The 20,830-nt window shown below is 40.2% G+C and overlaps 1 protein-coding gene across 5 annotated transcripts in view; it reads right to left on the minus strand.

Annotated features, from left to right (window-relative positions):
• Nucleotides 1–20,830, minus strand: part of WAPL (WAPL cohesin release factor) — a 159,810-nt gene that overhangs the window by 52,115 nt on the left and 86,865 nt on the right. For 2 of the 5 annotated variants that reach the window (XM_040607168.1, XM_040607164.1), the window contains exons 1-2: nt 20,322–20,665; nt 16,428–16,951 (exon numbers count right to left, since the gene is read on the minus strand). In XM_040607168.1, the coding sequence (XP_040463102.1) occupies nt 16,428–16,929 (502 nt within the window). In that variant the 5' untranslated portion in view covers nt 16,930–16,951; nt 20,322–20,665. Of the gene's footprint in view, nt 1–16,427; nt 16,952–17,562; nt 17,584–19,566; nt 19,802–20,321; nt 20,666–20,830 lie in introns of those variants that run through there. The other 3 variants (XM_040607166.1, XM_040607167.1, XM_040607165.1) reach the window with 3 other exon arrangements.

Here is a 20,830-nt window from a genome sequence, read left to right on the forward strand (position 1 = left end):
TCCTGAACCCCACAGTAAAATGAAGGCTTTAGCACAAGCCCCGACTACGTTAAACTTCACCAGCTACCATTTACCCAAGTGGCACAAAAGTTTCGTAGCACTCACCGAAAGGTTTCAACCTTCCTGATGAGGAAAGTGAGCATCCATACTGTTCCAGGGACTTCTGTTCAATTGCTTTCAGATTACAACAACATCATCTAAATGCCATCCTTACACATACAATTTATAAAAGAACTTTAAGGTGCAAGCAGAAAATTCTAGTAAAGAAATTACTATCCAGTCAAGTTTTGCGGGAAATTGGTTTAATCCTCGCTAAAACTCCTCAGGGAGGCAGGACAAGTAATATCTCACAAATAGCATCTAAGTTTTCTGGGCGTCCAGCTGAGGTCTGTCATAGAAGTTTACATACTCAGCTAGAAATCAAAAAACTCTTCAGAGAATACATGAAACAAAACTAAATTCCCCAAAGAACATCAGTCCTAGCCATCTCAGCGATGGAATCTTTTTAATCTTTTTCAGTATCAGTATGTTATACAAGAGATGTGTTATTCCTATTTCAATTTCATGCCTGTGATAAGAGACCCAACCAAAATTAATCTTTCTGTAATCAAAGAGTGTACAACATGCTCCTTTCCACCCCATATGTTTAATATTACTGTGCAACTAAGCACTACCTAATACGTAGGCATGAAAACCAGCAAATTAACCTCAACAATTTTCAAACTTTCTCACTAAACTATTTTGCAGCCTCACTACTGTTCCATATCTGAGTGCGTATTTACTTGAATTAATAAAGTCTAAGCAACACTTAAAATAAGTACATTAAAAATACGTCTGTCTTGACTTACTAAACAACACTTTACTGGATTATTAAGAAGTTTCAGCATCCCTATCTGGAAAGGGAATGGTTTTCCCATCCTAAAGAAGTCTGGAATTTTAAAGAACCACATTTCCCACTGTGACCAAATCAAATCTCATCTTCCCATGGAAGAAGCAGAATACATGTGTGCACATGCACATTACAACCCAACAGTCAAATAATTCAGGAATTTATTTTTTTTTTAGATGAAAAAAGCTGAAATTTATAGTCATACATTGTCTTAGCTCGAATCATTATAATCTCAGCTACAGTCTGTACTCTCAAGTGGAAAAGATGTTCAACACATCAAGCCTGGAAAACAGACTGAAGAGGCCAAAGACATATTAATGTAGCTCATATACATCATTAGCACTGACAAAAGATCTGTCTCCAAAGACACGTTAATCAACTATTTGAAAAAGGTTGAGTTTGGGGTCTTTGGTGGTGGTTTTTGTTTGCTGTTCGTTTGCATTTTTTTCTTTGTTTTGGTTTTGTTTTTTTGGATTTTTTTGTTTTTTTTTTTTTTTACACTCTGCTACTAGCACATCACAAAAATCATGACTACCCTACAATACACACTTTCACATATGTTCTCTTAATTCCAGACTTTTAATATGCAAAAAGCAAAGATATAGAGGAAGTGCACGTTTAAGTCTTTCACTTAGAGATCACTTCATCTAAAACATATTCCCCGAATTTTTCTGTTCATTCATCAGTTCTGGAGCAGTGTTTAGCCGCTGAAACTACTCTTACTTTTTCAGTCCCATGCCAGGAAGTTGCTCCATCGGTAACCAAGAGCTAAAGCCATCATTCGCTAAGTTGACGGAAGAAAGATGACCCTTATGACACCTAATCAACCACAGCACTGCTTTTATTTTGAAGTTTTTCGAACATGCATTACGTATTTCACCAAGTAATAATAAATCCCAATAGATAATATTTTCATTAAGAGTGAATTTTAATTAATTTTGAAGATGTAGTTATGTACCCTGAAAAACTATTCCACAAATTGTTCTAGAATATTTCAGAACGCGCTAAAATTAGCCCAATATTTGTAGGACTCTGAGCAAGCAATACAGTCCTATCTAGTCTCTGTGACCTATTAAGGGAACAAAACTTTCTATTCTCTTATTGCAGCAGCCTCATTTGGACAAACCGAAGCATCAGTTGGGAGATGCATCAGGACAAGAACAATCCTGCTTCACATCTGTTTTCTCCATTTCAATTTTTCTGTACTTGCTGCACTGTGGTTGTTATGGTTTTTTTTCTTCCCAGGGTGGCTCACAGCCACCCGACCTGCCTGCTCTTCTCCTCGTGCTTGTTTCCAACAGTCCCAAGTAAAAAGCTGAAGAAACTGAGCTAGCTATTAATTCCTCAGTGCCAGTCTCCATCACCTCTAAGAGAGCCACCAAAACCACACGGGTATTTCAAGGCATTAGAACACCTGCATATAACTGAAACGTGATCAGACTGGGTTAAGACACCATATATCTAGTCCTTCCAGCCTTGAATTCCTTGTTTCTCTGCATCTGTAGATGTAAGTAAAGTCACTTTCTCCAGTCAGTGACAAATCCATTCTACCCCAGTCAAACAGCTTTATCGATGCTTAGTTTACTACACTTCAAAGAAATGATCTTTAAAACCAATCATCATCAACAGCTCTTTCTGTACCACAGTAAGAATTCTGTTGCCCTTGTATAACCTACTAATCGTTTTAAGTATGCGCATAAGCAACTTAGAATTTCGAGTTGTCTCTGAAAACACTCCAGGAGCATCACACCAAGATGTTACATCTCATTTTTCACTCTGAACTAATCTAATACAGCATACAACGTTACCCTTAAACAGCAAATAAGTGGCAGTTAGCCTCCCCAATCATTTTGCACCTATCAGACGCCAAAATTTTAAAAACACCCAGTACTTCAGAAGTCTTAGTAACTGCAGCAGGAAGGTTTTTCCACCTCCAATAACAAGCGAGGCTGATGGAAAAATCTAACCAGTAAACCATTTACTGCACACCAGGTAGAAAAGTCTGGCTTTAAAACTGGATCATCATAATGCAGTAGCAGAAAACTAGGTAGAGACATTTAGAGGAATACTTCCTCAAAGGATACTTTGTCAAGTCACTGTTCTAATCTCCTCAGTGGGTCAACAGCTGTCAGACTGAAGCTCCTATACCAAAAATTACTGCAAGTCTCTTGCTAATTGCCCAAAGGTGCACAATACCAGCAATTTCCATAAGTATAGTAATTTTAAAAATCAAGTATTTCCATAGTAACTATGCGGAAGCTAGCATGACTGTAGGAAACATAACATATAATTTTATTTACAGATACATAAAGCACAGAGAAAATGAACTAATTTTGAATGATTAGATACTCTGTAGTTCAAAGAGGCATGTAATTTCTCCTCCCAATTTTAACTGCAATTAGGCTCTTTTGGGGCTCAAATACCAGAGTAAGTCTCCCAAATAATTCCAGATCAGCAATAGCTTATAACTGAGTAATTCACCAGAAGGTCTTCCCCTACCCACCACCCACCCCACCCCACCCACCCACCTCCGCTAGGTACTAGCGCAATATTACTAAGAACCATAACAATCTTCTGTAGTAATCATGATTTGTTTTCTGTTTAAATCTCTAGAACTTAATTAGCAGAGTACGAGAGAGCCAATCTAAATGACTGGCAGGTCTAAATTAAACATTAACTGATAAAGAAAAACACCCACACATTTTACATCCCTCTTGCTTCATTCTGTGCTCTAGTTTATGTCACCAACAAGATAGGGATGTCTTAAGTATTGCTGATGAATTAAAAAAAAGAAAATAAAAGAAATGAAACTTCTAGTCTTCCCACCAAACACACTGAGATGTTTTCACAGAGATGCAGTCAACCAAACTTTGCTGCAAAGCTGTATTGAAGTGATTATGCTTATTATTGTCCCAAGTGACCTTCGTAAGATGATTACTGGAGACAAAAATTCAAGTTCATACACTGCAAGATATTCAGTTTATGTACAGTAATAATTTGTACTCCTCTAGATATATGAAAACGTTTAAATAGCGAGAATGGAACAGAGTTCTTAAAATCCCACTGCTTTTCAGTAATAAACCTTTGCTTTTTCAGTAATAAACCTTTTAATATTACACAAAGGCACATCTAGACTTATATCTTTTACACTTGACAGATAGCACTCACTTGTTAGATGGAATAAATGCTATTCTTTATGTTCAACAGAACAGAAAATGCCTTGTGGCTACCACGAGTAGCTACAGTGGGACTACCTCTTGCCTTTTCATTTTTAGGTCACATACAAGAAGCAGCATGCAATTCCAGACTTTTTTTTTTTTTAAAGATTAATGAGTTTTCTTTATAGGCGAGACACCTACATCCTTCAGCTGGACATCTCTGATAATATTGACATTACGATGTCTCAGAGTTCAACTTCATTTTTTTATTAAATACCTGTAACACAGCTCACCCTTATTTTAAAAGGTTTTTCGTCTGAAGAAACTAATGTCTACCTGAAAATGCTCTCCCGAATAGCCCTCAAAAGCATTACTATTTCTTGATCACACTATATGAGAAAAAGGAAGGACTATCCCCCATCCACAAAACATTTAGTTCAATCACAGTAATAATAAAAGACACCATATAATTACAGACTTGTTGAGATAGTAAAAGGTCTAAAATAATTGCAAGGCTTTCAGAAACTGACAGAGTGAAAAGAATCACCTTGGGTTTTTTTTTAATTGTATGCCATCCATAAAGTGTTTTGAACAGAATGTTACAAAAGAAAACTAAGTAAGCTACTAATTGAAGATAAACAACTTCCAATACGCTTAACTTCAGCCTTTAGCTATACATTGTCTTGAACGAAAAAGTGATGGCCAATAGTTTTTCCAAAGCAGAAGTCACACTAGACCAGTTGAGCAGACTTCTGGTACTAATTCAAGCTGCCTTCTAGCACAGGCAGCGAACATAAAAAGAGGACTCTAAGGAATCTCTCTATTCATCTGGCTCAAAGCCTTCATTTCTGGATTGATGATGAAATAAGAAAAAGAAATTGCTAGAAGAACCAATAAAGAGACCATATGGCAATTTGTCTCCACAGTTGGCTAAGTGATTCCAGTCACTTTATAATCTACACAAAATGGCAAAGAAACATAGACAAATGCATGAAGTTTTTAAAAATGCAAAAATATGCGTCATTCTAAACCTGACCTTTGACTATTCTCCACTGCTTGGAGTGGTGTGGAACACATTCATTACTTCTTCCTCACCCCTGGTAATGACAAGTAGACATATGGGGAAGTTACTGGTACAAGCAACAGACAGCTGTGACAGCCACTGACCAACATCATGTGTAAGCACAAGGCAGCTTCCCGTGAAACAAGCGAGCATGATCCCACGACCTAGAAACAAGCATCAGGAGACCAAAAGGAACAGGCAAAAACCTGTATTACCTACAGCTGCAACAGGCCAGCAGAGTCCAAGGCAGCCAGGAAAAGGTGCCTAGTATGAGAAACAGTTCAATGAGTACTTAATGGAATCTTTTCCTACTTGAAAGGAGGTACAGGTAGAGAATACTCAAGTACCTGGGGAAAAGGGAGGACAGGAACTTAAAAGGTTGCACAAGTGCTCCCAGGAGCCTGAAGTGTTTTTCCTGGATTTGTTATACATCTTGCCAGAGTTGCTCTGTTTTGTCAAACTCGAGCTACTTATCTTTTTGCCTGGACAGCTTCACAGATTCATAGGAGAATTTTTTAGACAGCTAAAACCAATATTTTCTCCTGTCATCACAGATGACATATTAGAATATTTACAGTCATGAAACTATATTGATACGATGGACTGATCACCCACTGTTACACTTTTAGCATTTAGGTACGTGTTACACGAACCAGCCCCATTGCTGCTCAAGGTTCATTTACTCAATTTACTCATTACATTAACTCAAACTTGGTCAAAACCTGCTCCAGGCAGGGCCTAAAAGCAGAGTGAGCAGATTAATGCAGAAAGGGGAAGCCATAAAAATAATTCTTCTCATGTCTCACAGGAGATTAAAAGTTTGACAGAGCTTTCTTACTTGAAGAGGAAACACTGAAGTTTGGAGAAAAGGTAACATTCTCTCCATCAACTACCAAAGCTGCAAGAGTTAACAATTTCATATCCTGATCCTTAGGGTACAGCATATACCAAGATGGAATTCAAAACAAAGCGAAGGGAAAAATATCTTTTAGGAAACCAAATGCTCTCTTCTTGGAGAAGGAAAAAAAAAACCCCAAAACACCCACCACAATCCAAACCAACAATCAAGAAATGTATCCTCCAGCCTAGTCCCCATTTCAATTTCATTTCCATTTAACTTACTAGCTATTTGGCTCTAATTCCAAAAACATCATTTTCAGCTCCATAAAAATCAAATCATCATTAACAGTCTAATACTAATTGCCTGAAGTCAAACAGTATATGCTTTTGTTAACAATTCAGCAACAGAGCTGCAGAACCTTATGTGCTATTTTTAAGTTACTTGGAGCAGTCTCCTAGGCTGCGAGACCAATGTCTCTTAATATAATTTTCTGTCCTGAACAGATTCAGGGCTCAAAGAACAAAACAGAGCTCACTGCCCCACAACTCAACCACCACCACCCCCCGCAGCCTCCTCCACACCAACCTGTTTGACTGGGCAGGAGACAGCACACGCTGCAGATCACGTGCAGCAACATGTGCTGGCTAGCCAGCTGGCTGCTGCCTTCTCAAATGGATTAGGGACCCAGTTATAACCACATTTTCCTTACCAGCATGCAGAGAACACAGAGGTAAGGGAACAGATGAATCAAATCAACTCAGTTTTTCACTCCACCATTTTTCATGATACTTGAAGGAGCATTGTGCCTTTGAAATCTCTCCTTACCACTCAAAGTTTAATTAAAACTGGTTAACAAGTACAAATGTTATTAGGACGTTGAAGAAAACAAAAGGACAGTCAATATTAGCCTTGGTATTTTAAGAAAACATGCCAAGATGTCAAAATATTATCATATATGCAAAATAAATGCTTATTTCTTCTATTTACTCATGGAAGAGTTGCCAGTATTAAATGTTAGCCCTAGTAACCTGAGCACCAGGTTAATTTTCTCTCATTTCTAGCAATTCTTGATGAATGCTAACCAAAGTTTCCTCCAAGCTACAAACGAAAGACATATTGCCTTCTACAGCTTTTGCGGCATGACACCTTATGCTCCTTCATTGCTGCGTAACCAGCCTGTAGAAGTCTTCATTTTAATACCAACAGGAACATTACTGAATTATTATACACAGGAAACAAATCTGAAAACTTAAACTAGATTTCTTTGGGTATTAACCACAGAAGTTCCCAGAATTCATCATGAACATAACAGATTAATATTAAAGTTAATCAGAAATGAAATCTTTTAAAGGGCATGCTGGTGGCAAGATGCCAGTTTTATATTCCTCTTTTTTATTTATTTCTCTCCAAATAGACCCCTGACTACCAAGATACATGCAAAACCCACAAAATGAAACACTGAAGAAACTGAGGCAGTAAGACTTAAAAAAAGCATATCCTGGGCCTTCAGATCCCTCCAGTTACTGAGGGCACATATATTAACAGGCCACAGCTCATGAACAGATCACTGACACAGGATGTAGGAAACAGTTTGTTAAGCTCATTATGAGCTACAGCTCTGCCTGATGTTCCTGAACACTTGGAAACATTTATTACGGTTCCATTACACCATCACCAGTGTTCCCAAGCATAAAGCTACATCGCTTTACAACTTTGAAGTCAACCAAGCTAAAGGAAAAGACGAATCTTTACCAGGTGCTTGTATCACATTCCTCATTTCTGGGAAGAGAGCCCAAATGAGACATACACACAGCGTCTTCCCTCGTTTGGACAGAAAAGCAGCAACTGCAGAGAAGCCATGCTTTTCTCCAAATAAGAAAACGAATTTCATTGCAGCTTATCTCTCCTACTTTAGATTGGAAATGAAATGTTTTGGTTGGTAAGGAGAAAAGGTTACAGACTAAACTCCTTTGATCCATTTCCTGCCTATGATTGCAACAGCTGGGAAACACAGAAAAGCTTATGGATACAAAACACACAATTTAAGAAATGGACAAAATTTACTTAGATCCATCATTATCCACTGATGCCCATAAGATCCTGAAAAGCCACACCTGGTGGTAGGCATAACCAGAAGACAAAAAGCATAAGACCCTCAGAAGATTAGACTCTCAAGATCGGTTTCATGATTGACAATTACTGAAACAGCTAAAATTACAGAACCTGCGCGTCCACAGCTATGATCACAAATTCTAAGTAATTCCAGTTCTTTACTCAAAATTAGTTCCAAACAAGTTTGCATGCAGGTTGGATAGCCACTGCTTGCCTCTTTGTAGATGTGTTTAGTGGCATCTTCTCTTGCAGAAGATTTCCGCAGAAAAATTCCACATAAAACCCTAAAGTGGTAAGATTTCATTTACTACCATCAAAGAACTATTTTCCTTAAGAATAATTTGCTTTCCAGCACCCTGAATATCAAAATATGAAAAGTGAGACAGAAGACATCTTTTCTTCTCTCAAATCACCTAGATGCAGCCTTTCAGTTTGGTAGCACAGTGTTCAGCATCTCTAATAAACCATTATTTTCATCCTGTGAACCTAACAGATTTTCACACGTGCAGAACATGAACCATGCTGCTGCTGTTAGCACAACATCCCACCGCACTGCGGCTCCACCCTGTGAAAGGCTGAACCCTAACCTCCCCATTACTGCTTCTCACCTTGGACCCCTGCTTAAGCCATAAGTAGTAATTCCTTGTACACTTTTTCCCACTGGGAAAATACACTACCAGTGGGCATTCTGAAAGGTGGTCTTACGCTGGCACAGAAATGATACCTCCTGTCAGCCAGCACACAGCTTTTTTTTTTTAAATCCTTGCATTTCAATGGAAGTGGAAGCTTTTGACGGGGATGCAGGCTGACTTGACCACCTTCCTTCTTGTGCAGAAAATACAAAGCTCACCACTTGCCTTTATCTTGGGCAGTTTCCGGTGGTATGGGAAGATGCTGTTTTTTGAAGTAATCTAGCTGCTTTTCCTCTCCTCTTCTACCTCTTCAGCTATCAATCATTAGATATTCTGCCTGATCACTTGATCTTTCATTGTACCTTAAGTCACCGTGTATCTCAATACCACCTTCACACCAATCTATACACACACCCCTAGCCAAACCATGCATAGTGGCGTGTCCAGCACAACTGCCTTCCCAGCAAACATTTTGGGGGAAAACCACCAAACCTCAAAATTACTGATTTACCCCATCATTCCTGAAGGCATTTCCTCCTCAAATTAAAATACAGCTAAAAATTAACCTAGGTTTCTTATCATCAGCTATATGCAGCCTCCCAATTTCTATCAAATCAAAGCCCTATAACTTCCCTTGCACTTTGGCCTTTTTTGTTTTCCCAGGTAAGCATTTTTGTCCAAGCTGTACCTATAGCCTTGCAGCTTGTCTTTCACAGCTGAAATAACTATCATTCCTCCCTCATTCTTTTTTCTAATCTTGTTTAAAAATCCTCTACAGCGTTCTGAAAATATAGTCTGTTTTTCTTCTGGTGAATATACACTTACAAGACAAACATGACTTTTTTTTTTTTAACGTTTCCTCACATCTGTGTCTATCCACATTCATAACAATATAAATTATAATGGGACTCTACAGACACTGATGTTTCATAAAAACCGAACATACCATGCAGCACGTTATCAATGCCCACACCCAACTTGCACACAAAGTCCACAACTTGCTCAGATGAAGGACAAATTGCAGTTCTAGTAAACAAGGCTGAAACCCCTTCCCTACAGAAAGAAAACTATTTTTCGTCTTCCAGCAAAGAATTAGAGCTTTGAAGAACTCTACAACACTGGAAGCAACACTATTTGGTCAGAAATCTAAAAATAAAATGGTCCTGAAGAGAGTAGAAATTGTGCAACATCAAATCCAACCATCAGAAGAGCTGCTACACTCTGTAACCGGAGAGTTGTCAGAGCCTGAACTAGCTCTACCACATGTTCACCTCTGATGGAAAAATCCAGTGAAACAGACACATTCTTTCTCACTGGTAGCTCAGAAGGGCATCTTTTGCTCAGAGCAGCAGGAGAAAGCTGATCCAGGAAGCAAACTACTTCCCCCTTGCAGAGAAAATAAGACAAAGTGTCATGGGCAATACAAGGGGCTGCCACACACTCAAAGAGCTTGTTTTCAGAGAGTTCTGTAGTGTAACTCCTCATGCAAAAAGCATTAAAGCATATTATAACATAGTAGCACTAATAACTGTCAAAACAAATGAATCCTTAGACTAAGCCTGCATTCAGACACTACTCATAAATATGTTGAAGTACTTTACTGAATAGAGTAGCAGTTTCTTAATAGGAAATAGAAGTTAAGTTTGAGCCTGAAAAACATTTTCCATGCAACTAATAAGATCTCAGCAGTTTGAACCTGAAATGGCTTCCTTACAAACTGTTTTCTGCTTTCCTGCATGCTTTGGCCCACTTAAGAGGTAAGCACATTAGAAGGTTTTTTCTTCTACAAGCACTAACCAACTGTTTTCAATGCAAACTTACTTCAGCTTCTTAAACATGAAAGAAGTTAAGGAACAGTCAAAAGTTTGACCTTTTAAAAACTAACTGTTCACTGTACAAGTCCATAAATAATGACTGATTTTAAAAGTATGGATTCCAAAAAAAGGTATCAAGAATCTCACTGTTGTTCTAGAAAGGGGAGCAGTAGATTGAGGGGGAAGAAAGTTGTGTGCACTCTGTACATGGGCATACACAGCATGCATTTCCCCATCATTAGGAAAAAAATGTTACAGAAATCAGAAGACTCCTTCCTAAACATTGGGGTCTTCTTCCTGTATTGCTGTTTTAGCAAACCAGTATAAATACTGAAATGTAAACAGAATTTCAATCTTTTCAGAGTTTTGAAAAACACCCAAGAAAAAAAAACCCACAAAATTTTCCAAGTATCAGGGTAATACCAAAGCAAAAAAAAAAAAAAAACAAAAAAAAAAAACCAAAAAAAAAAAAAACAAAAAAAGAAAAAACCAACAAAAACACAAACCAAACAGTGAACAATTATCACAGTAGTTTGAACTTGGGCTACTGACACAGCAAAAAAAAAACCGTGTGCAAGGGAAAAAGGGTTATCTTAAAAAGGGGGAAACGTAACAAAAGCAAATGAAGAGGGGACTTGTAGATACACTCTGGCTATCCATATATCCAGCATAACTACTGCCACTTAAGCTAACTTCGAAACAGTGAAATTCTACGGGCATGCATATTTTCTGGCAGCCCTCTCCCCTTCTCTCCTATCAGCTTCCTAATGCTTTGAGCCAGCCAGAGCACAGCTGCAGTTCTTTTTAATCATGGTTGCTGCCAACTGTCTCTTTAGACAGCCAAACGCTCAGACCTCACTCAGTTTCCCCAAACTTTTTGCTTCATTTTTGGACAGAAAATGACTACACCGAAATTATTCCTCAAGAGGTAAATACACTGCACTCAACTCTGCAGAAGAAGAAAGATAAGACGACTCAGACCTAACCACTATCTTAAATGTCCATGTCACCATTAAACACAAAATAGAAGCTCTAAAGCGATTTGAAAGGAACACCCTGGCAAATCTCTTTGTCAAATATAATTATGTAACAAACTTGCAATTGAGAAGTTGAAATTTAACTCTAAAGATAGGGCTCCCCCACCCACGTAATCAGGATGCAGAGGCTTTGCAGACATGTTCACTTACGTACTATCAGGATAGTCTGTCAGGAACAGACCTGACGACTTGAAACTATTTTCTTTCAGGGCAACTATTTTCTGCAAATACTCTGTTCACTCAGTACTCTTTCTAAGCAACTAAACACAAATAGATTCTGCACATTGGGTCGTGAAGTAGTTAAGCACAGATGTATCCCTTCGCTCCTGCGCTGCATAAGCACAAGTTATTAAGGACTACATTTACCATTTTGATTTGCTACCGATATGGGCCAAAGACGGCATTAAGAAATAGCTACAAACACAAAAGAACTGAATAGCAGACCATGGGCAAAAGTTTCCTTAAAAGCACCAAGAGCAAAACTACTTTCAGAACAAAGACTTGCTTGAATACCAGGACACAGTAACAAATGACATGATGCAGAATAGCTATTTCCATAATTACTCTAAATATTAGGGGAGGGAAAATAAAAAAAAGTATCACAAATACTTTGCATGCAATAATTCGCCTTTTAATCTTAAAAAGCTTCAAAGGGCACTGCTGAGGCAATAACCACAAAATCTGTACTTAGCATCACAACACAGCAGAAAGGGATACTATTCCTATATTTCCTCTGTATTCTGAAAAGACATTTTAATCCATCCTTTTTTCTATTTCTCCATAGCAAGCAAAATATATTTTGAAGAAATAAATTCACGGGCTTTAAAACACATCAGACTTAATTCACACCCAATTAAAATACTTCTTGGTTAAAAGCATCATTAAATACCTCATATTTTAACTTATAATTAACATGAAAAAGTAATATTATTTCATAGTCCACAAACAGGAATATGAGGTGTGCAAAGACGAGAGACGTCATTCAACCATTTGAGACTTCTCCCCACCCACGTGCCTTCTTTGATGAACGGCATCAACATCTTGGACAAGACCCTCCAAAGGCTTGAGTTAAGTTACAGAACTCAGCACTGTGGCACACAGGCAAAAGACAGCAGGTGACCGCACCATCCAGAGTCAAAACGCAAGAATGCCAGAAGCAGTATTTCCCTAAACTGAAATAGCCAGAGTAGGGGAAAGTAGTTATCCCATCTGAAACACACTCATACACTAACATAATCATGAAATGCTACACCACTTTTTTTAATGCATCAAGCTTTGACTTCAATTTTCATGTGAAAAATCGCACTAAGTTAATTTCAACATAGAAACAAAGATAAATATTCTAAGAACAAATTTTTTAAAACTAGCACCTCACAGTTTGCTCTGCCAGGCAGTACGTGTTTTTGTATTAAAATTTGGTGCAGCCGAATTTAGCGGAATATACTATTTGGCTTTATGCCTTACAGAATAAGCTTAACACTTAAAAAAAACAAATACAAAAAACCCACCAAGGTGTTTCAGAAATGCAAGTAAGTATTGCTCTGCAGGTTTTCACCTTATCCTACTGCAAGACCCTCGTAAAAAAAGCTACCAAGTCCTCCTAACTTAAGTGATGTAACAGTAACTATTAATACTGAATATTCTTTTGCTATTTCTAATTTAACTAAACTCCTACTATCTGTAAATTACCCGTTATGTACATGATTACTAATGAACATTCTTCCAACAGTATTATGTCTTGATCAAGCAACATTAGGGTAAGATTATGAGAAGCTTTCCATGTTAAGAGCTTCTCAAAGCCTTTAAAATGAGATTGTTACAAGCACTAGCTGAAAGCTATTTAAAAAAAAAAAAAAAGACAGACCATTAAATAAAAGATACAGATCCTCCACTGTGTTACACGGTTGCACAAGTATCAGAATGATCAAAAACATGGACTGCTTTCTAACAACAAACATTAGTTAAAATTAACTGCCTATTGCATCACCTTCATTTTTATGTCCAAAGAAATGGACATTGAGGCAGGACAATACATTTGGATCAGAATTAGCAGCCTATACTGTAGCTCTCAGCTTGCCCGTAGCCTCGTTAAGTCACAGTTTCCACCTTATTCTAACTCTTAACCTTTTTTCACCTTGGTTAAGAACTACAATACAATGATGGCACATATTATCAGGAAGTCATGAGACATTAATTCATGCAATGTCTAGTCACTATCAGGACAAGGACTAGCAATTGCACTTCAAACAAGTTAACAAGCACTTTCATGAACATTAGAACCAATGTAGCCTAGTTTCCTACTCCTAGAGATACACTGTTATATGTGGGTTAAGGTTGAATTCAAGTTGTAGTGTCTCTCACACTGATAATAATAATATTGTTCTATCTACTTGCCTTTTTTTACACACACCCCCTTCCCTTTCTTTCATCTTCAGGAATAGTAGAGCTTGCTGTCTCAAGCCCTTTGAATAAATCTGGTTGAACCTGGTGGAGTTCAAGAGTGACCAGGCAGAGGAAAATGGTTATGGGGAGAGCGAAGACATGTAAGCAGTAGAAGTACATACGCTATACTTTACTGTTACTCCATTTTTCTTCCCCAAGGTCCCTCTTCCCCCATACCCCCACCCCCAAATCAGTAAAATTAACTCCCTCCAGTTCTGAAAGATAACCTCATACCATCAAACTTTACCTAGCAGTCACTATAACAACAAAGGCTTTGAAGTACCTACATTTACACTGGATAACTATACCACTAATTGCTCAGTGTTCTGAGTGATGTACTCTGAGACAATTCTTCTTTATTTTGGATCAGTCTACACACAAGCATAATAACTACTTAAATCAGATCCAAGTTTCATTTACACTAACTGTCCAAAATAAACACTATCAACAGTCTTTGTTTCCTTACCCTTATTTAAAGGCCCTCCTAGGATATTCCGTACAGATTCATTCTCAGTTAAATGTAATTCCTGAAGAAAGCTATGAAATGAGTTTTTGCCTTCATTTGACTGGATGTAAACAGAATGTAATGGATCCTGAAAGAACAGCACCATCGGATCAAAATCCACCTTGTCCTTCACTGCTTCCGGCAGAACCGCAGCCAGTAACAAACACTTCAGGAAAGCACACAAGAACAGAATTCATTCAGCCACCTGTGTTTAATTCAACCTCCCTCTCTGCATCCAGAGCACCACCACACTCAACAGCCACTGATGGACTTCTCCACCAAGATTCATCAGCTTCCTTCCTTTCAGAGCTGTACATATTTATGGTATATATAGCATTGTCTAACAAGGAGTTCTAGAATTTAAACTCGCATCATATTTAAAAGTTTTTCAGCGCTAAATACTGTTATTTTATTAATTTCCACAACACTGGAACCAGGAAGCATGTTCCTCTGGGCTTTTCACACACAATGAATTTTCACAATTTATCACATTCCTCCCCACAGTCCTCACATTTTCTTTTCCAACCTGAAAAATACTGTTCTAACAAAGCTCTTCTGCATTGGAACCATTTCACTGTAAAACCTGCGTTGCTACAATCTCTCATTAACAACCAAGGCAAGTCATTACTACTTTTTCTCGTAAATATTGGGGGATGGATCTATTCAATCTCTTACGAAAACTATATTCAAACCTAGCTAAACATAAATTGCATTTCCCAGACTGAAGGTGGATCATAGTTACAGATAAACAAACTGCAGAAAACCATATGCAAATGAAAAATATTTCAGCAGTAAAAATAACAGTAAGATTAAAAGGCAACTACATACGCCAACCGATGTGTCTGTCATGCTACAGTTCAACATTTCTTGGTTCTTCTTGTATTACATCGCTAATAAAATTATCTTGCAAGTAACTGAGCTACGTGTATCTTCCTCTTTTCAGTACTTCTTGTCCACTGTATTACAACTGAACAAGTCCACTCAAATTTCTGATCCTAGGGTTAACTTAACGATATCTGAGAATTCAAAGTTACTTAAGTTCTTCTCATTAAAATTGATTATGATAATCCAGAGCAAGCCAGTAGGTGTCATCGTCATCAAGGTTCATCTAATGTGATCTGCCTAATTTTAGAAGCTGTGGTTTCATCGGCCCATTGTATGAAAAATTCTGGTGAGATATAGTAACATGTGATGTTGACTAAGAATGATGTGAACAAAACTACAGTGATGTTCAGCTCCACAGGGTTTGTGAATTCCCCCTTGAGAGCAGAGAGCTTACCAACATTTCAGAGCCTGAAAACAGCCCCTAAAAGAAGTCTGACAGAATTCTGTTTCATAGGTCTGGAGGTTTTTATGTACATGTCAATAAAGATGTGCCAATTAAAAAAATATATATACCTTTCTGCAACTGAAGTTTAGAAAACTACTTTTGCCATCCGAATAATTAAATAAGGCAGGTCGTAAGCTGTATTTGCACCTGCATGTTAGTAATGATGTACCCCCACTAAATTAAAGCCAGAAACTTCAGAATAAAGCATTCTATTATCACCAAATCATCACTCTTCAAAATACATTTAAAAAAGGGTTAAAAAACCCACAAATACACTGAGCTCAGAATAAATTTCAGAAAAGCAATATTGTTACTCCGTTCTATTCAAAGCAGACTAACATACTACGTTGACTCTAAAGCACTGTATCTCAGCTCCCAGATGTAAGGATCAGGGTGCCAAGGATCTCAGACCAATATGTAAAATGCAGAATGCTTCCTGCTGTTTTTAGTTAAGTAGTGTATCCTTCACAGTTTCTTACAAGTAAGAGTTAATTGCCCCATGGCTTTATTAGAACATTTAACCAACCCCTGAAAACATGAAATCTAAATGTAATTTTTAAAATCTGAGGACAACAGAACTATCTGGGCAGGTGAGTAAACGTACCTGCTGTTACAACTTTAGCGCTGCTGCTTTTGCATTCTCCATCTTCCACATTTTTGCTTGTGCTCTTTTCTTTTGCGAGAGGAACAGTATTGTCAAAAGACATGCACTTGCTGGATGCAACATTTTCTCCACTGTCTGGCTGATTAATTCTGCTGTTAGCTTCAAGTAGAGGAGTGAAGTCCTCAGACTGAGCAGCTTCACCAGGTTCCAGCTGAGAGGAACTTTTAGCCTGTGACACATTTTTTGAGGACACAGGAAGAGATTCTTCATCACTGTCAAATCCAAATGGATCCTCTGTTACCTCATCTTCAACTTTGGGTTTTTTAGGAACTTCAGAAACATCTGGTTTGACACTGGGCCTCTTCTGTCCTAATTTGGCCATGAAGGTGGTTTCTCCCCATTTTGTACTAAGGGTGGTCCGTTTGTTGGAAAACACTTCGTCAAACTTGGAGCTGCCGTTTCCCCCTTTCCGGCTGTAGGTCTTTCCAAATCGGGACGTCATTTTGGCTCCTGTTTCATATTCTCTGTTGGAAAAGAAAGAAACATAAATTCACCAACTTTGCCGTACAAATGAATGTACTTCCATACTTTATTGGGCCTACAAATACCAAGCATGTACATTTCACACGAGCAACAGACACATCATCTGCTTCTTTCTATAGACTAAGTCATTTACATGTGAATGTCATTATGTCAAAAGTTTCTGCAATAAGTAATATATGTACCAACTTAACTCAAAATTCAGTTACTTGAACATTTATAGAACAATGGCACAACGGATCCTTAAGAAAAGTCTGCCATGAATACATTATTTTTGGTATTGCTTTGCTCTAATTTTATTTTTCAAGTGCAGATGGCACTGCTTTCACAAAACATCAGCAGAAAACTAAACAGTATTTTCACCTCATCTGAACACACAATGCTCTGCTACAGCCCAGTAACACAGGTTTTTTTCAAAAGATTTTTTGTAGTTCGGCTTTAACAAGACTTTGTAGTTAAATAAAATACTGTCAAAATATTTCAAGTTGCTATAGATATTTTAAATACTGATTAATCACAAATAACGATGACAACTTCACCCTACGTTCTTCACACACACCCCGGCTCATTTAGCAAGCATATGATTTGGTAATACAATGCGGTTTATGCCATCTGCACAGTCATGGTCAGGACAGGTACACAGCAATCCTCCACGAGTGAATCTGATCGATCAAGGGACAGGAACAAAGAGACACTTCGTAATCCATTTCTAAGATCATGGAGGACACCTTACACAGACCAGCATAACCAAGACTGTTTACTGGCTGCAACAACTGCAGCCCTATTCACAGTTTGCTCTCTTGGAAACATGAAGTTTAAATATGAACAGATTAAACAGGAACACATTTAAACAGTTCCCTGCATGTGTTCTATTCCTACTTTTGTTTAACTCAAGAAGGAAGACAGACTACTTTGTTTCTTTTTCCCAAAACAAATACTTCAATTACTGGACATAAAACCAAAACGACCATATCTGTTTTATAAATCATCTTTTCTCTCTTTTTTTGTTTGTTTGGTTTGGTTTTGTTTTGGCCCAAACACGAATAGGAAATTGGAATTCTTTATAGTCAGTCTGAATCTAATCAAGTCCATCTTTCTCTCTGACATTACTCTGCATACTGGAGAGAAGTCTGTTAACAAAGGGGGCATTTATTTTGATGACAGAATCAAAGAAATTCAACTTTTAAAGTGTCAATTGCCTTCATATATAGTAAATTATATGAAAAATAGTGCTTAAAGTAATTGTTAATAAATTTATCACATGATCCATTTGTTCAAGACAACTGTTTTTATTAGTATTCCCCTCAATATGCATTATACCATCTTTCTTGCATATTTTAGTTTTCACCTCGATAATCGAGAGTTCCTCAACCTGAAGTGCTAGACTAGCTTCTGCCAAAAAATCGCCAGACTGGTTTCCAGAAATGTCATTCTATCACTTCACTCTAGCAAGATTGTCTTACTAATAATAGTCTCCTTTTATCAGACCAGGCCAACCTTCACTTATCATAGGAACTGAGCAATTCATCAGGTCATCTATGTTTGAGCAAATTTTGAGTGAACTAAAAATATCAAATTTGAACTTCAGAAGTTTACCACATGTCTGGTGTTGCAATGCAGAAGAGATACAGGAACCACCACTTCGGGAAGCACCCTTCTGCCCAGCAGTTTAGCATAGGGATGGTAAAGACATGTGCTTATTTACTGACCAGAATTCTGCTGTGAAACATCATTTTGCAGATGGCTTCTGGCTACTACTAGTAGACGTTACTCTTTAACCCCACCTCCACCCTCTTTTTCCCCACAGTGTCATCAGTCTACTCTGTGCTGCTCCAAACCCATCGTTGCCACACTTTTTCTTTTTTTGCTCCCCTGTTAAGAGGCCCTAATTTCCTATTTTGCAAAGACCAAAGCTAAAACTTAGCCACATACTTCAGATAAAAAACAGCACAACAAATCCAACTCAGTAGCTTCAGTTTACTGATGCTTGAAAATATTTAGAACCATAACTAAAATATTTTATACCATAAAGGCCAGTTTTTAAAGCTATAGAAACTAAAGTGAAGTATTTATGAAAAGCTCATTTTCTACACAGCTCTTACAAATAAAACCCCTGAAGTAACTTCACTTACCACCATCACACTTTCTTCCCCTAAACCCTGACTCAAATAAGTATTTCCAACACTACATTCCCAGCAACTGCAAAAATAATGGCAGACTTAAATTACGACTTGCGGCTTGCACTTTTAAAGAGATGATTCCTTTAGTCAAGAGAACTTTATTTTCCAGAAATACAGCCTTCTGAATCTACATTTTGCTATTTACAAGTTTAAAAATTATGATCATCTCATAAAAACTCACGGAAGTATTCAATATGATGTAAATGGGTTAAAAGCCGAGTATCCGGAAAACATAAATACACTACGCTATAAATTCGTATCTTAGGTTGAGATTAAAGATGGGGAAATAGACAGGTACCTCCTTACAGGGGAGCATCAGCAGAACAGGATTTCTACCCTTTACTGACAATTCTCTCTTGCTTTTCACCCAGTGTGAAATAAAAACCTCGGCCAACCGCCACCCTGCTTCCACTCCCTACCTCTCTCTCCTGCATTGCGCTGCGATATCCGGAGCAGTGCAAGAAATGCAAAACACTAGCAAAAACCTGACCCCTAATTCTCGGGCATTTCCCAGAGCCAGCGGGGCGGCCCAGCCGGCCCCGGCCGCCCGCAGCTCCCCGGGGCGCCCATCGGCCACCCCCGCTGGCGGCTCCTCGCTACACCGCTCCTCTTACATAACCGAGAAAAAGCGAAATAGGTTAAATGCGCGGAGGCAGAGAAGGCTGATGAAATCCCACGGTGACAGTTTCTTTTTTCCTCCCTCCCCCTGCGGCGGGGGGGGTGGGGGGGAAGGGAGGGGGTGCTAGCGGAACCGGGTCACCCCACCGTGCACGCCCGGCCGTTTCTGATGTCATTTCCCTTCCTGCCTGGCCCCCTCCCCCCGCCCCACAGGCACACCGGCCCCCACGGCGGCAGCCCCCGGCCCGCGGCCCGCAGCGAACGGCGGAACCCGCCGGCTTGGCGGGCCGCACCGCCCCTACACCCCCCCGGCCACGGCCCGCGCTCCGGCCCCGGGCCGAGCCCCGCCGCCCCCGCCCCGAGAACTTCCCGGCGGGCCGGGGGCCGCGGCCCTGCCTCACGCCCCGCCGGGCGGCCGCCGCCCCGGAAGCGGGACCGCGCCGGGGGCAGCGGCCGGCGGCTCGTACCCGCCGGGGTGCCGGGGCCTGCTCCGCGGCCCGCACAGGCCTCGGGCGCCGGGCGGCCGTCCACGGCCGTCCCCTCGGCCGGCACCTACCTCGGCGTGGGTCGTGACGGCAGGGGCGGGCGGGCGGCGGGAGCCCGGGCGCGGGCCCGGCGCGTTCCGGGCGGCGCCGCGGATGTGGCTCTCGCCGCGGTTTCTGGCCGCCGATCTACCGCCTGCGAAAGGCGCTCGCCAACGGGACGCTTCCGCCCCTCCCCCGGCGGCGGCGGCACCCTCCCGGGGTGGCGCGGGCGTTAGGGCCCCCGGCGCCGCCTCCTCCGGCGCCGCTTCCTCCGCGCGGGGATTATCGCCGCTCTCGGGACGGGGCCCGGGACCATCTCTCCGCCATTTGCCCCGCTCCTTCCGTCACTGCGCGTCCCACGCCCGGCCGCCGCCCGCAGCCAATCGCACCCCGCCTTACTCAACCGACGGCGGCGCCGCCGCGCATGCGCCCGCCCCGCTGATGCCGGCCCGCCCCGCGCAGTGCCTGCTGGGAGCCGTAGTGCGGCGCGGGCCGGGCCGGCCGGGGGACGCCCCTCCCAGCGCGGGGTCCCGCAAGGCCC

This window comes from Falco naumanni, chromosome 9 (assembly GCF_017639655.2).
Source record: "Falco naumanni isolate bFalNau1 chromosome 9, bFalNau1.pat, whole genome shotgun sequence".
NCBI classification, from domain to species: domain Eukaryota; kingdom Metazoa; phylum Chordata; class Aves; order Falconiformes; family Falconidae; genus Falco; species Falco naumanni.